Consider the following 14469-nt stretch of genomic DNA (forward strand, 5'->3'; position numbering starts at 1 on the left):
AAAAATCGTTGCCCTGAGGCCGGGCGGACGAGATAAACCGGCACATTTCCGCTTCGGCCCAACTGGCGGTAACAGTTCATTTCCACAAAGAATCCATCCGGCTACAGAGCCTGTCGGCACAGGGCTATTTATGGTTTTCGGATCAAAAACGTTAGAGGAAGCGTGTATGGTCGGGGTGGACCCCGGAACCTAAGAGACCGCGGAAATCAAGCCTAGAGCCTGGTCGCAGGCTTGTTATTCCTTAATCCCGACCCCACAGGCGTCCCCGCGTCCCCAGACGCCCCGAAGCTCGCCCGGGGCTCGGCACCCTTGGTCCAGTTTCCGCAGCACGCGGCGCGGGCAGAGACACCAGCTTTTGTTTATTTTGGCCGCGCGCGCTCCGGGGGGCGGAGACGCGCAGGCGAACGCCCCGCCCACTGTCCCCGGCCCGGGACGGACGCAGAGCGCGGCGTCACAAAGCGCCGCCGGAACGCCGAGCCCCAGCCGCACCCGGCGCCGCGCGGCCTCGCAGGTTGGCGGGAGGACGCCACCCCTCGGTCGCCTCAGCCCCGCCTCGGCCGGGCTCGCCCTGCCTCCGAGTGGCGGGCGGCTCGGCGTCGCCGCAAAGTACCCCGGGAGAACGGGCTGGCGCCGGAAGGACGCGCGAGCGCGCGGCGGCGGCGAGGTGATAAAAGGGAGCGGGCCGGCGGCCGGCGGAAGTGGGCGGTTCGTCGGCGCCGTGCTCTGTTGTTTTGGGGTTCGGGCTGCTGGAGGGGCGGTCTCGGGAGGCTCGCCGGTGCAGGCCGCGCTGACAGGGCCGCGCCCCGCCGCTCGGCCTCCCTCGGCTCGGTGCGCTCGCACTCTCCTCGTCCCGCAGGCCCAACATGGCGCAGGACGTGGCCGAGTACCTGAGCCAGAACCCGCGAGTAGCCGCCTGGGCGGAGACGCTGCGCTGCGAGGGCGAGACGGACAAACACTGGCGCCACCGCCGGGAGTTCCTGCTCCGCAATGCCGGAGACCTGGTCCCCTCGACGCCCGGGGAAGCCGCGGCCGACGCGGAGAGCGGAAGCCGCCGTCGGCAGCTCCAGCAGCTTGTCTCCTTCTCCATGGCCTGGGCCAACCATGTCTTCCTGGGGTGCCGGTGAGCGAGGGGCGCTGCCGGGGACCGGTGTCGCTGCGGAGGGCGGGGCGGGAAGCGCGGGAAGCTGTGGCCCTGGCGGCACTCGGAGGGCGTCTGCGGCAGCGCCGACCTCAGTGTCGGCGGGGTACCCGGGGTGGGTGCAGCCGACGGTACTCGGGAGACTCCCGGTTTAGGGGTTCGCTTCCCGAGCGCCCGAGGCATTTGTTTGTGGCATCTCGGGGCGAGGGGTTGTCGCGTGGTTGGTATGCTTTGATTGCAGGCAGGAACTGCAGTTTTCCGAGGGCCCGCGCCTCGCACACTGCCAGTCGTTCCGCATAACACTCCTTGAAAGCGACTTTTTGCTTCTTTTTCAGGTACCCTCAAAAAGTTATGGATAAAATTCTTAGTATGGCTGAAGGCATCAAAGTGACAGATGCTCCAATCCATACCACACGAGACGAACTGGTTGCCAAGGTGAAGAAAAGAGGGATATCGAGTAGCAATGGTTAGCAGATCATAGATGTGAACATACATAGGAGTTTAGAAAATAAGTGTGATATAATTAGGAATTGCTGTCCTTACTAATTTTTAACAAGCCAGAGTGTGTATGATGTATTAATCTAGTTGACATGTTAAAGCTAAACTGTGTCTGTCTGTTTTCGGTGCTGAATTTGTTAGTTTGCTTTGACTGCTTTAGATTTTAAAGTCCAATGTCCGACGCTGTTAATTTAATATTAGAAATTAATCCTGTTAATATCATAAGATATTAATGAAGTTTTTCTATACTTTAAAAGAAGCTAGTCCTGAGATATTTTTATTTGTGCTTTTTTAAAATTTATATTTATTTATTTTGATTTTTCGAGGCAGGGTTTCACTGTGTAACAGCCCTGACTGTGTTGGAACTTGACTCTGTAGACCAGACTGCCCTTGAACTCACAGATACTCTCCTGCCTCTGCCTCAATGCAGTGTGCCACCACTGCTCAGCTCCTCTTTGTGCTTGCTTTCTTTCTTTTATAAATAACTTACTTAACTTTATTTTATGTGCATTGGTGTGAAGGTGTCAGATCGCCTGGAACTGGGATTACAGACACTTGTGAGCTGTCATGTGGGTGCTGGGAATTGAACCCAGGTTCTCTGGAAGAGCCGCTCTTTGTACTTTTTGGAGGCAGGGTTTCTCTGCGTAACAGCCCTGGTTATCCTGGAACTAACTCTTGTAGAGCAGGCTGGCCTCAAATGCACAGAGATCTACCTGCTTCTGCCTCCCGGGTGCTGGGATTAAAGGCGTGCGCCACCACCATCTAGCCTTTGTGCTTTCTTAATGAATGTTTCTTAATGAGTTGACATCTGTGTGGGACTCCTAGTGAAATACCTGTGTTTTTCTTCTTTCTAGAAGGGATAGAAGAGCCCTCCAAAAAACGAGTCATAGAAGGAAAAAACAATTCTTCCGTTGAGCGAGATCATGGAAAGAAATCTGCTAAAACAGATCGTTCGTCAGCTCCTCAGGAAAACAGTTCGGCATCCACAGGGTCGTCCACCAAATCAGAGAGTAGTGGGGCTTCAGCTCGGAGCAGCTCTGGTGTCTCTAATCAGAATAGCTCCACAGGTGAAGGAGATAGATCTGTTTGCAGCCAGAGCAGCAGCAATTCCTCTCAGGTAACAACAGCAGGGGCTGGAAAAGCTTCTGACCCAGAAGCTGCAGATAAACACAGCTCAGCATCATTTGTTTCTTCGTTGTTGAAATCCAGTATGAATAGTCATGTGAGCCAATCCACTGATTCCAGGCAGCAGAGCGGATCACCTAAAAAGAGTGCTTTGGAAGGTTCTTCCGTCTCGGCTTCTCAGAGCAGCTCAGAGATTGAGGTGCCCTTGTTGGGTTCCTCTGGAAGTTCAGAGGTAGAGCTGCCATTGCTGTCTTCTAAGTCTAGTTCAGAGACAGCCTCAAGTGGGTTAACATCCAAAACTAGTTCAGAGGCAAGTGTTTCACCTGCAGTTTCTAAAAACAGTTCCTCATCAGGCACCTCTCTACTAACTCCCAAGAGCAGTTCAACCAGTTCTTCACTGCTGACTTCCAAAGGCTCTTCTCAGGTAGCTGCTTCACTGTTAGCTTCCAAAAGCAGCTCCCAGAGCAGTGCTATGGCTTCCAAAAGCACTTCCTTAGCAAGCGTGTCTCAGCTAGCTTCTAAGAGTAGCTCTCAGAGTGGCACTTCACAGTTGCCTTCTAAGAGTACCTCCCAGTCCAGTGAGAGCTCGGTCAGATTCTCCTGCCGGAAGTTAACCAGTGAGGATGTAAAGCAGAAGCAGCCTTTCTTCAATAGACTGTATAAAACAGTGGCGTGGAAGCTGGTAGCTGTTGGGGGCTTTAGCCCCAGTGTGAATCATGGGGAGCTGCTAAATGCAGCTATTGAAGCTCTGAAAGCAACACTGGATGTGGTTTTTGTCCCCTTGAAAGAACTGGCAGATCTGCCTCAAAATAAGAGCTCTCAAGAAAGTATTGTTTGTGAGTTGAGGTGTAAGTCAGTGTATTTGGGCACTGGCTGTGGAAAAAGCAAAGAAAATGCAAAGGCAGTTGCATCGAGAGAAGCACTGAAGTTATTTCTCAAGAAGAAAGTGGTGGTAAAGATATGTAAAAGGAAGTACAGAGGCAGTGAGGTGGAAGATCTAGTACTCCTTGATGAGGAGTCGAGACCTGTAAACTTGCCTCCCGCGTTGAAGCATCCTCAAGAGTTACTGTAGTGTCTCCAAGTCACCACTGCGCCCAGTAGCTGGTGTTCGGAGAGAACTGGCTTTTATATGATATAAAACACTGGCTTTCACAGATTTTGTATTGCTTTTTTCCAGTTTTGCAGAAAATTTAAATTCTAGTTCTCTTCAGTAAAGTAGAAGTTGTAAATAATTTATGAATGACAGTACATATTAAAGGGTATACATTGACAGCACACCAATGTGCTTTTATTTGCTGAAGAAAATACTGTCTTCTATTTTTAATGATATATTAGGTACGATGTGTAGTCCTGTAGAACCTTAAAATTTTTGTACTATTTCCAATTTGGTGGAAATGTATTAAGTTGTCTACCATGCTTTTTTTTCCTCTAACTTGATTAAATCCCATCAAAGAAAAGGGGACCACAGTATTTGAATGTGTGAAAATCTGTAAGACAAGGTTTTAAGAATGTTGCTCACAATATTGAACATCTGTTAAAGAATAAAAGAATGGTTGCCTCAAACTATTTTCATGAGAAGTTGTAAACTTTTTTTTTTTAGATACAAAACAGTATAAAGTACTTATTGTTATTTTATTCTGACGTTTAAAATTCTCCATGGTTTTGACTGCTGCTGATTCTTAAGCAGGTTAATTTATGTTTTGAGGTAAAATGCAATTTACACTTTCTTAAAACAAATGTGGGTTTCTATATTAAGCATATTTTGTGACTACTAATTATTAACAGATTGATTTGTTTAGATATTAAATGCTTTAAGCTATTTTACCTTTTCAAGAAGTTGTGTTTTTTTTCCCCTCCTGCCCTGAAGTCATAACCCAGTCTTGCAACTTGGTTTCTCACTACTATTCATAGTAAACTACAACCAAGTAGTTTCCCTAGTGATACACATAATTTTATTGGTAGGGAAGTTAAAGTTTGTATCTAGAACCAGGTGGTTTTTGTATTTGCAGATTTCAGAAGAATGTGGAGAAGACTAGAGAGCCATGGTCAGTTCTTTTAATGATTGATCTCATGTGAATTGCATCTGTTAGTAATGAAGTAGATAGAATCTTGTTTGTGTCTTAGGTGATTGATTCTTAGGTAGCCTTTGGCTTTTGAGATGTTGCACACTGATCAGTAATGGTGATAATATACAGAAAAGAAGAGGCATCTCATATCCACTAGTTGTTTTGAACTTGGAGGGTTGAAAATAAGCACAATTTAAGTTTGTAAAAATTATTTTGTAGTTTAGGAATAATAAAGATGCTTAGTTTCCTGTGCTTGAACTGAAATAATCAGGGATGTTTGTATTTTGCCAGATAACCTTTTAAAATTGTTTTTTGGGGATGGCTCATTGGATACCAGGGCAAAATCTATATTCTGTAAGTTGACTATCTTTATATATTGTGGAGAGCAATAACATAAGTAAATTGTAAAACCACCTTGAAGTTTCTTCTGTGCTGTATTTTGTGAACCAATGCTTACCAGAAAAGTGAGCCAGACATTAGAATAAATACGTTTCTGAAATACATCTGATTAGATGATTTGGTGATTTTCTAAAATGGCATGTTTCAAGCAAGGTTATAAAGGCTGTTGTATTGAAAGTCTTAAATTTCAGTAAACTTTGATGTGGAAGAGTCTGTGCTCTCATAGGCCTGTGATTCCAACTACTGAGGCTGAGTCAGGAAGAGCTGGAGTTAAAGGCCTTGGAGCTTTACAGAGGAGTTTGTGACCCTGTCTGAAAAAGTAAAAAGATCCTGGGATATAAGTCCGGTGATCGAATTAATGTAGCACACACCTTTAATCCAAGCACTCAGGAGGCAGCCGCAGGTGACTGAGGCCAGCCTGGTCTACAGAGAGTTCTAGGACAGGGCTACACAGAAACCTGCCTAAAAGCCCCCACCCCCAAAAGGTAGGTGACAGAATGCTTAGCATGCAAAGGGGCCCCAAATTGAATTTCCAGTACCGCAAAAATGAATGAAAACGTGATATTTTCCTGGTGTTTGAGAAGGTATGTTATGTAGCCCTGGCTGGTTTTGAACTTACAAAGTATTTACAACACATGTATGCTCGTAATAAAAATGTATGAGCTGTGGATCTGGCTCAGTGAGTAGGATACTTGCTGCTTCCATGTAAACACTGGGTGGCAATGCTGGCCCATATGTGACTGCAGCAATGGAAAAGCAGAGATGGGATCCCAGGGAGCTGCAGATTCTGCCAGAGGCCCAGCCTGTTTGTAAGATGGAGAGCTATTGAGAAGGATGCTTGAGGTCAACCTGACTTCCGCCTTAACATTTACACCTCAATGTGTAAACACACACGTGCAAAAAAGAAAATTCGGTGTCTCTGATTAAAATTTGTAGCTTCCCAGTAGAGCTGAACAAATTGCCAAGGATTGTTAAAATGCTAAAGTTGCACTTCGTGTGGTCTTTAACAATGAAATACACCTGCTTGGGCTTAAATGTGGAATGACCTTGGGCATTTTGCATGGGGGTGGGGTGGTAGTGGAACCTCTGAAAGATGGGATCTGACTGGAGGACATGTGCCATTGGAAGTGGGACTGCAGTGTCTTGACCACATTTTCTTTGAGATGGAATCTTAACTGTAACACGAGGTGACTAGAAGTTTTATATATATCAGGCTGGCTTCTCATGTCCTGTTTTTTTCTGGTTAGATTAACAGTGTGATCTACTGTCCCGTGCCCTTGCCACTATGCCTTCCCTGCCTTGAAGGGTATGTCCCATTGAGCTGTAAGCCAAAAAAAAAGGACGACAGTATTTGGTCATGGCAATGAGAAAGGTAGCCGATATTACACAAATTTAGAATTACATTGCAAAGATCCTAAAAAAGTAAGATGGTGGCACATTTCACTCCAGATTATGTACTTTTACAATAAACTTTTGCAGTTTCCTTCTGTCTGAAAATTTCTAAATGACTTTGTTGTTGAAGTTAAGAGGGTGTCTTCCATACCATTAGTTTGGGTTTCAGCAAGTCACTGAAGATGTCGTCATTGGGAAACTTGTGTAACACACCCGCCGAGTAGTGCCACCTTGAGTCCCCATTCAAGTTGTGCTCTGTTGCAAGCCACAATAACTGCTTGGTGCATGTCTTTAAAGATTTATATTATGTGGTGTTCTGCCTGCCAGTGTCTCTGCAGGCCAGAAGACGGCACCGGATTTTAATACAGATGGCTGTGAGCCACCAGCTTTGCACTTTATTTCGTGTGTGTGCCGTAGTGTGTGCAGGTTGTGTGACTCTGTCTTCTACTATGTTGGTCGCAGGATAGAACTTAGCTCCATCAGACTTGTCATCATACACATTAGCCACTGAACTTGTCAGTCCCGGGTAACAGCGAAACGGCAGACCAACTTCAGACATTGCTATTAGCTTTAGCAAAGGTGACAGCTTGAATTCTAAGTCATGTTGTTGGAACAGACATCACTTACCTCTTGAAGTCGACAGTACATCATTGGACCACAGAACCATATGACTGGGTATGGCTGGGTTGTAGTAGTGTTAGCTGCTCAGAGAGGCAAGCGCCTTTAGGGGCTAACTACTGTCTTGTTTTTATTTTAAGGCAAGATCTTGCTATGTAGCTCTGGCTAGTCTGGTACTATGTAACCAATGCTGGCCTCAAACTCAGTGTCCCTCCTGGCTCAGCCTCCCGAGTGTTTGATTTATAGGTGTGTTCCTTATGCCTGGTTCTAACTTCTATGTTCATGTTCCCTCGATGTGTTCTTTTAGTTAAAATGCCAGGTGAATGTGCACAGAGGCGTACCTGTCTTCCCCCTTACTCCTTTAAGTGTGTGCTGCATGGTCTTGAGGCCTAAGCCACCACGCCCAGCAGCTCTGCCGCCTTTGACTTTGTACTCACCACAGTCTGAACCTACTGCATCAGATTAGAGTGGGACAGTTCAAAGTTCTCAGTGCTGGAAGGGTAGCTCTCCTGAGTGAAGCCTTAACTACAGAAGGATGTGTGCTGTGCAGGCCAAAGTAGTGCTCAGTGTCAAAATGTGGCCGCTCAGACTTCAACCAGTTTTTGCCTTCCCCCACACTTATGAAGAGGACCACCAAAGAAAGCCATCCGCATACTCCACATTTTGAGTTTCTCTCCCATCTCACGTTCTTTCCCAAGCACCCCAGTTATGCTCCCAAAAGAAAACTAAAGCTTGGCCTACAACAGAGCTTCCCCTGCTTCCTGTGTTTCTTGTCTGCTGGATTTTTGAGGTGCTCTCACATCTGAACTTCGCTGCCTAAGCTGCCTGTATGGCAGATCCCTGCTGGTTAAAACACTGGTTAAGTGGCTGTTGAAGGAGGTCAGCAATGTTACATGGGCTCCCTTAGTTCCATATGCTCTGTCATCGCTTTCTGGAGACGCTGTTCCCGCTAAAATTATGTGTTTAGAATCCAGTAGTTATATGGCAATCACTTACAGAGCACACTCCCTTAAATCTGACTACTTGTGAAAAGAACAAGACAAGTCATAGAATCTTCCCTATTATGCCCTTACTGAAAAATTACTTGTGATAGAAAGGTTGACCAGTAAGAGACACAGGAATAAACTCATTTCGACAAGGTCAGGAGTCTTGTAGCAGTGTGACTTCAATTTTCTTCCATGAGAAAGTCTTAGTATTCTAGGCAATATCCTGTTTTCAAGAGCTACCTGGAATAAACAGGCAGCCAGCTGGTATTTATTGAGTGTTCATAATGCAAATGGACAAGCAAAAACTCAAAACCATTAAAGCAGAGGTCAAGTGCTTGTATGTAATAATTACTGTTAAAATGTTGACCAAAAGTGAAAATGTACCAAGAAGAAAGAAGTTAAACTCCTACTATTAGAAATGGCCCAATTGAGATTTAAAAAAAAAAAAATCAATAAAAAACAAATTCATGCCAGGCATGGTGACACGTGCCTTTAATCCCAGCACTCAGGAGGCAGAGGCAGGCCAATCTGAGTTCAAGGACAGCCTACTCTACAAAAGCAAGTTCTAAGATAGAACAGTTATACAAATACTATCTCAAAAAATCAAAACAAAACCAAGAACAGAACAAAACAAACACAAATTCACAGTGTAGATATACTAGTTACCAACAGTTGAAATATTAGAATGCTGACATTCAACATACGAGCAGGAGGTACCAGATGATTAGACATGAATATTATGGTTGTCACTCATCTCTCTAGGTCAGTGACATTAGCTGAATGAAAAAGGCTGCTGAGGATGTAGACAGCAGAATACACCAGACATATCCAAACATCACACGGACTCCTGAAAAAGCCAAACATCTACTTTTACAAGCACTTACAGAACATTTACTACATAAGCAGTAATTGTATAGACCACAGGTTTAATGCAATGCAGCTAAATTAGAAATAAGATGTTTTTCAAGATAGAGTCTTATTACATTGTCAGAATGACCTCCATTCTAATTCCCAGTACTACCTGAGCTTCCTGAGTAGCTGAAACGGTAGACATGGGGCACTAAGCTCAGCTTGGCATCTGATTTAACCTGAAATCTTTAGGAGCTCTGGAATGAAAGGCAGAGACTACAAATTAGCTAACAAAACAAATACATTTGGATGTATAGGGCATAGTTCAAGTGATGTTTATACCTCTAATGCTTTGTTAGTAAGCCAAGTATACCATTATATAAAACCTCAGCCAAGATGGCACACGAAAAGGAACTTTAGCTTAGTTTCAGTTAAGAGCAGCAGTATACTACAAAGGGCAATGTTAATAAACTCTCACAGCACACTGAAAGAATATGAGCTTCTGAAGTGTCTCAGTAGGTAAGGAGCTCGCCACCGAGAGGACCTGAGTGTGAGCCCCCAGGACTGACTGACACAGGGAAAGGAGAGAACCGACACTTCCACAAGCTGTCCTCTGACCTTTGCACCTACACTGGGGCGTGCACACACACAATAAATGTTCAGAGAAACCAACAGAAAACTGAATAAGGTCCTAGAAAGATGGCTCAGCAGTTAAGAGAACTTAATAGCTCTTACAGAGGACCTGGGTTCAGTTCACAGCTCTCACATGACAGCTCACAATTGCCTGTTACACCAGTTCCAGAGGATCCAATAGCCTCTCGTCTTGGCAGGTATCTGTATGGATGAGTTATACAAACACACACACACACATGAATAAAAATAAAACCTTTTGAAAAGTATATCATGATCAAATGGAGCTTATTCTTAGATTCTAAGTTATGTCAACTATTAGTAAATCTGTTTCTACAGAAATATTGTTCATCATAAGAAAAGCTGTATACTAAAATGGCTATTAAATGCACTTTAACAATATCATGTTCTTTTTTCTTTTTAAGGATTAATTGTTTATTTTCGATATATGAGTGCTCTGTCTGCAGGTATGCCTGCAGGCCGGAAGAGGGCTTCAGATCCTACTATAAATGGCTGTGAACCACCATGTGGTTGCTGGGAATTGAACTCAGGACCTCTGGAAGAGCAGCTGGTGCTCCTAACTGCTGAGCCATCTCTCCAGTCCCTCTGCCCCCACCATGTTCATTCATTGTTTTTATTTTTCCTCTTTTTTTCTTTCTTTGAGACCAGGTCTCACTATGCAACTCTGGCTGTCCTGGAACTTGCTGTGTAAACCAGGGTAACTTTGAAATCACCTCCAACTCACAGACATGCCCTTTTCCTGGACACTAGTAGTAAAGGCATATACCACCTACCACACCCTGCTCCACCGACAACCACTCCCAAAGATCTGCTTTTTAAAGGAATTATTTCTCTTTTTTTATGTATGAGTGTTTTTGCCTGCATGTATGTGCACCACGTGTATCAGAGGCCAGCAGAGGGTATCAGAATCTCCTGGAATCAGAATTCAGGATGGTTATGAATGGCCATGGGGTGCTGGGAACCAAGCCAGGGTCCTCTGTAAGAGCAACAAGCATTCTCCAGCCTTGACATAAACTCTTAGTAATAATATACATATATGTGTGTGTGTTCATATGTATTCATCTATACATATACATTAACATGATAAAAATGGGTTTATCTCAGTCACAGAGACAAAATTTGTTTAAGATGAACATGATTAAATATTAGAAAGGAGATTAAAATATTATTTATGAGATTTGATAGCATGCTATTCCAATTTTTTTATTTGTTTTTATTTTATGTGCTGCATGTATGTCTGTGTGAAGATGTCAGATCTTGGAGTTACAGACAGTTGTGAGCTGCCATGTGGGTGCTGGGGATTGAACCCTGGTCCTTTGGAAGAGAAGCTAGTGCTCTTAACTGCTGAGCCATCTCTCCAACCCCTCCAATTAATTTTTTTTTTAAAGTAAAGTAGGGGGCTGGAGAGATGGCTCAGTGGTTAAGAGCATTGCCTGCTCTTCCAAAAGTCCTGAGTTCAATTCCCGGCAACCACATGGTGGCTCACAACCATCTGTAATGGGGTCTGGTGCCCTCTTCTGGCCTGCAGGCATACATGCAGAAAGAATATTGTATACATAATAAATAAATATTAAGGGCTGGAGAGATGGCTCAGAGGTTAAGAACACTGACCGCTCTTCCTGAGGTCCTGAGTTCAATTCCCAGCAACCACATAGTGGCTCACAACCATTTCTAATGAGATCTGGTGCCCTCTTCTGGTGAGTAGGCATATATGCAGACAGACCACTGTATTCATAATAAAAATTTAAAAATAAATAAATAAATAAATAAATAAATATTTAAAAAAGTAAAGTAATAAAATTTAATGAACCTTGCCTGTTTAGTTTAAGAGACTACTTGTAACAAAAAGAGGTTACATTTCTTTAGGGTTATTTTTAAATTTTAATTAGCTTATATTAATTGTACAAAGTGAGGGCTTTTGCTCCATTTTCCCATGTACTCACAGTGTACTTTGATCATATTTGCCCCCTGGGAGACTCCATTGCTCTTCCCCCTTCCCTTCCCTTGCTCCATCCCACCTTTAGTTCCTCGTCCTTTTGTTCCCCTTGTTTCCATGTATAAGAGCGGTCACGTGCTCGGCAGAAGATGGTGTCTCGACCACAGTGTGTGCACTGAGCGGTGACCTGGAGGACTTTGCAGATGTTTCTGAGTGCACTGAAGATACCAGCAACAGAAACTCACCTGCTCATCAAAGACCTCACCACCTGAATCTCGTTGAACAGGTGTCTCTGAGACCTTCAAGAAAATGTGTCTAAGTTAGGACTTCTTAAATGTCTTCCATTTACAAGACTTGTCTAGAAATTTATAATAATAGTTATTATATAATATAAAACTTTTAAAAACAGGTAGCTTCCAGCTTACTAAATAGCTGAGGATTACCTTGAGCTAAAGATATTCCTGACTCTACCCCTTAATGCTGAAACTACAGGTGTGCACCACCACATCTGTTATGTGGTGCTGGGTGCAATGGATTATTAAAAATTCTGCAGATTCCCAAGTGGTGGTAGCGGGCCATGTGGCGGCAGGCAGTGGGCCCTGAGAGCAGCCAGCCCCAGGCAGGGGCAGCTGCAGGTCCCTGAGCTGTGACTGGTTCTGGGAGGGGAGTCCCCGGCAGCTTGCTGTGGGATCCCAGCAGGCAGACAGTGGGTTCCGGGAGCAGCCAGTCCTAGGTAGGGACTGCGCATGAGACTACATGGCATATCTCCGAAGGTGGCTGTTTGCTGGTGGCAAACCTGGTGGCTAGCCATGTGGGCGGCGGGCAGGCAAAGGGGCAGACAGATAGGCACACCATGCAGAGTGAAGTCGGACATTTATTAGGTGGGTTATGGAGGGGAAGAGAAAAGGGGAGAAGAGGAGAGAGGGAGAGAGAGGGGAAGAGAGAGAGAAGAGACAGAGACAGAGAAGAGGGTAAGGGAAGAAGTGGGGGGAGGCAGAAGAAGACCAAGGCTGCAAGCAGGGAGGGAGTGGGCGTGGCTTGTCTCTTAAAGGGACAGAACAAATAATTACACTGGGGATCAAAACCAAGGATTTGCACATGCTAGGAAGGCATTCTAATACTCTATATCCCAAGCCCTACTGTAAACCCTGGGTATATAGGTATACAATACTTATACAAATTAAACATTTACTGATAATTACAATTTTATTTAAAAAAAACAATTTGTGTGTGTAACATGAAGGGCCAGCTTGTTGGGGTTTCTGTCACGCCCAGTACCCCACAACCGGCAAGTTCCAAAGAAAATCACACAGAGTCTACATTAGGTTATAAAGCTGATTGGCCCATTAAGTCAGGCTACTTATTAGCTCTTATAACTTATGTTACCCCATTATCCTTATCTACGTTAGCCGCATGGCTCAGTACCTTTCTCAGCTGGGCAGGTTACATCTTTCCTCTCCGGTGGTCTGGGCAGAACTGTAGAGGGAGTTTCCTCTTCCCTAGCCGGCTCCTATTCTCATTGCCCCGCTTCTACTTCCTCTCTGGTTGACCCGCCTCTACTTCCTGCCTGGCCAATCAGCGTTTTATTAAATACATGATTGACAGAATACAGACAATTCTCCCGCACTGTGTGTGTGTGTGTGTGTGTGTGTGTGTGTGTGTGTGTGTGATAGTTTCACTGAGAAATGTCCCCCTTAGGCATTTGAACACTGGGTCTCCAGTTGGCGGTGCTCTTTGGAGAGGTTTGGGGGAGGTGCAGCATTGCTGGAGCAGATATGTCATTTGCAGAGGGTGGGCAGAACTTTGAAGTTTTAAGCCTCGCCCCACTTCCAGTTTGTTCTCTCTGCTTCCTACCTGTACTTGAGCTCTCAGCTTCCTGTCACTGCTGCTGTAACTTCCGCTTACCACTCTACCTCCCTGCCGTGATGGACTCTCATCTCTCCAGACCCATGAACCGCAATAATCTCCCTTCAGTTCCCTGGCCATGGTGTTTTATCACAGCAACAGAAAGACAACCAATACAGTCTATGAAATTTACTATGGATTTGTATAATGGAGATGCTTGCTTATTTTTACAGAAATAAAATGTTTGCTGTTGAAGGACACAGACATTCTCAATAGTTCTTGGGGCTTATCAGTACTTTGATTTTAGAACTGCCAATGCTGAATATACCACTTTACATAATGATTCCATTGTTTCCATTAATGGCCTCATGAAAATAATATTAGGTACAGTGGAGTGGGTAGAATATACCTGAAATTTTTCTGTACCCCAATAAACCTCCCAATAAGCCTCAAACCGAATTTGAAAAAGTCCAGGTTTAATGGATACCAATGGTCTCGGGTGGCCTTCCAGCCTCCCAGAGATGAGATGGAGAAGGAAGACCAGAAAATCACGTGTTTGTTCTCTAGGTTACAATTTAAATACCCTGTGGAAATGATCTTGAGCATCTCTGGGGAGGGGTCATCGTTTGGCCGGCTTTCTCGGAGGTGGAGTCTGAACTGAGGCAACTCCAAGGGGAGGGAGCTTGGGATGGAACTTCCACCCAAACATTCCAGACTCTTTGCATATATGGATGCCAGTGACAGAAGTGAAACCTGAACCCAAACATTCCAGACTCTTTGGGCATAGGGATGCCAGGGGCTAGATTGACGCTACCAACAAAACATTACCATTTGATCTAGCTGCCTGTAATCCGTAATCATTTTTCAAGAAATGTCCTTACTCTCTCATCCTGGGTTGCTGCAGTGTGGAGCCATGTGCATCTCCCATACTGAAAGGCTTCATGGGGTTGTCTCAAACTGCTCAGT

General features: G+C 44.8%; 1 protein-coding gene across 2 annotated transcripts; it reads left to right on the top strand.

The window, feature by feature from the left end:
* Window positions 1-717: 717 nt before the first annotated feature.
* On the top strand, window positions 718-5330 carry Cdkn2aip (CDKN2A interacting protein). 2 transcript variants are annotated; one of them, XM_048455795.3, is made up of 3 exons: window positions 718-1120; window positions 1474-1604; window positions 2491-5330. In XM_048455795.3, exons 1-3 carry the CDS (start codon window positions 864-866, stop codon window positions 3831-3833), a joined length of 1731 nt encoding a protein of 576 aa, XP_048311752.3. In that variant the 5' UTR covers window positions 718-863; the 3' UTR covers window positions 3834-5330. The 2 variants fall into 2 exon arrangements, with proteins under 2 accessions (XP_048311752.3, XP_087756886.1); XM_087900760.1 differs by having other exon boundaries at window positions 1474-1573; window positions 2491-2631.
* Window positions 5331-14469: the final 9139 nt, after the last annotated feature.

The sequence above is a fragment of the Myodes glareolus genome, chromosome 23 (assembly GCF_982192425.1).
Source record: "Myodes glareolus chromosome 23, mMyoGla1.1, whole genome shotgun sequence".
In the NCBI taxonomy this organism is placed as follows: domain Eukaryota; kingdom Metazoa; phylum Chordata; class Mammalia; order Rodentia; family Cricetidae; genus Myodes; species Myodes glareolus.

Coding starts and splice junctions, on each gene's coding strand:
- Cdkn2aip (XM_048455795.3), top strand. CDS start 864: ATGGCGCAGGACGTGGCCGAGTACCTGAGCCAGAACCCGCGAGTAGCC. Junction 1,121..1,473: donor CATGTCTTCCTGGGGTGCCG/GTGAGCGAGGGG, acceptor CTTCTTTTTCAG/GTACCCTCAAAAAGTTATGG. Junction 1,605..2,490: donor AGGGATATCGAGTAGCAATG/GTTAGCAGATCA, acceptor TCTTCTTTCTAG/AAGGGATAGAAGAGCCCTCC.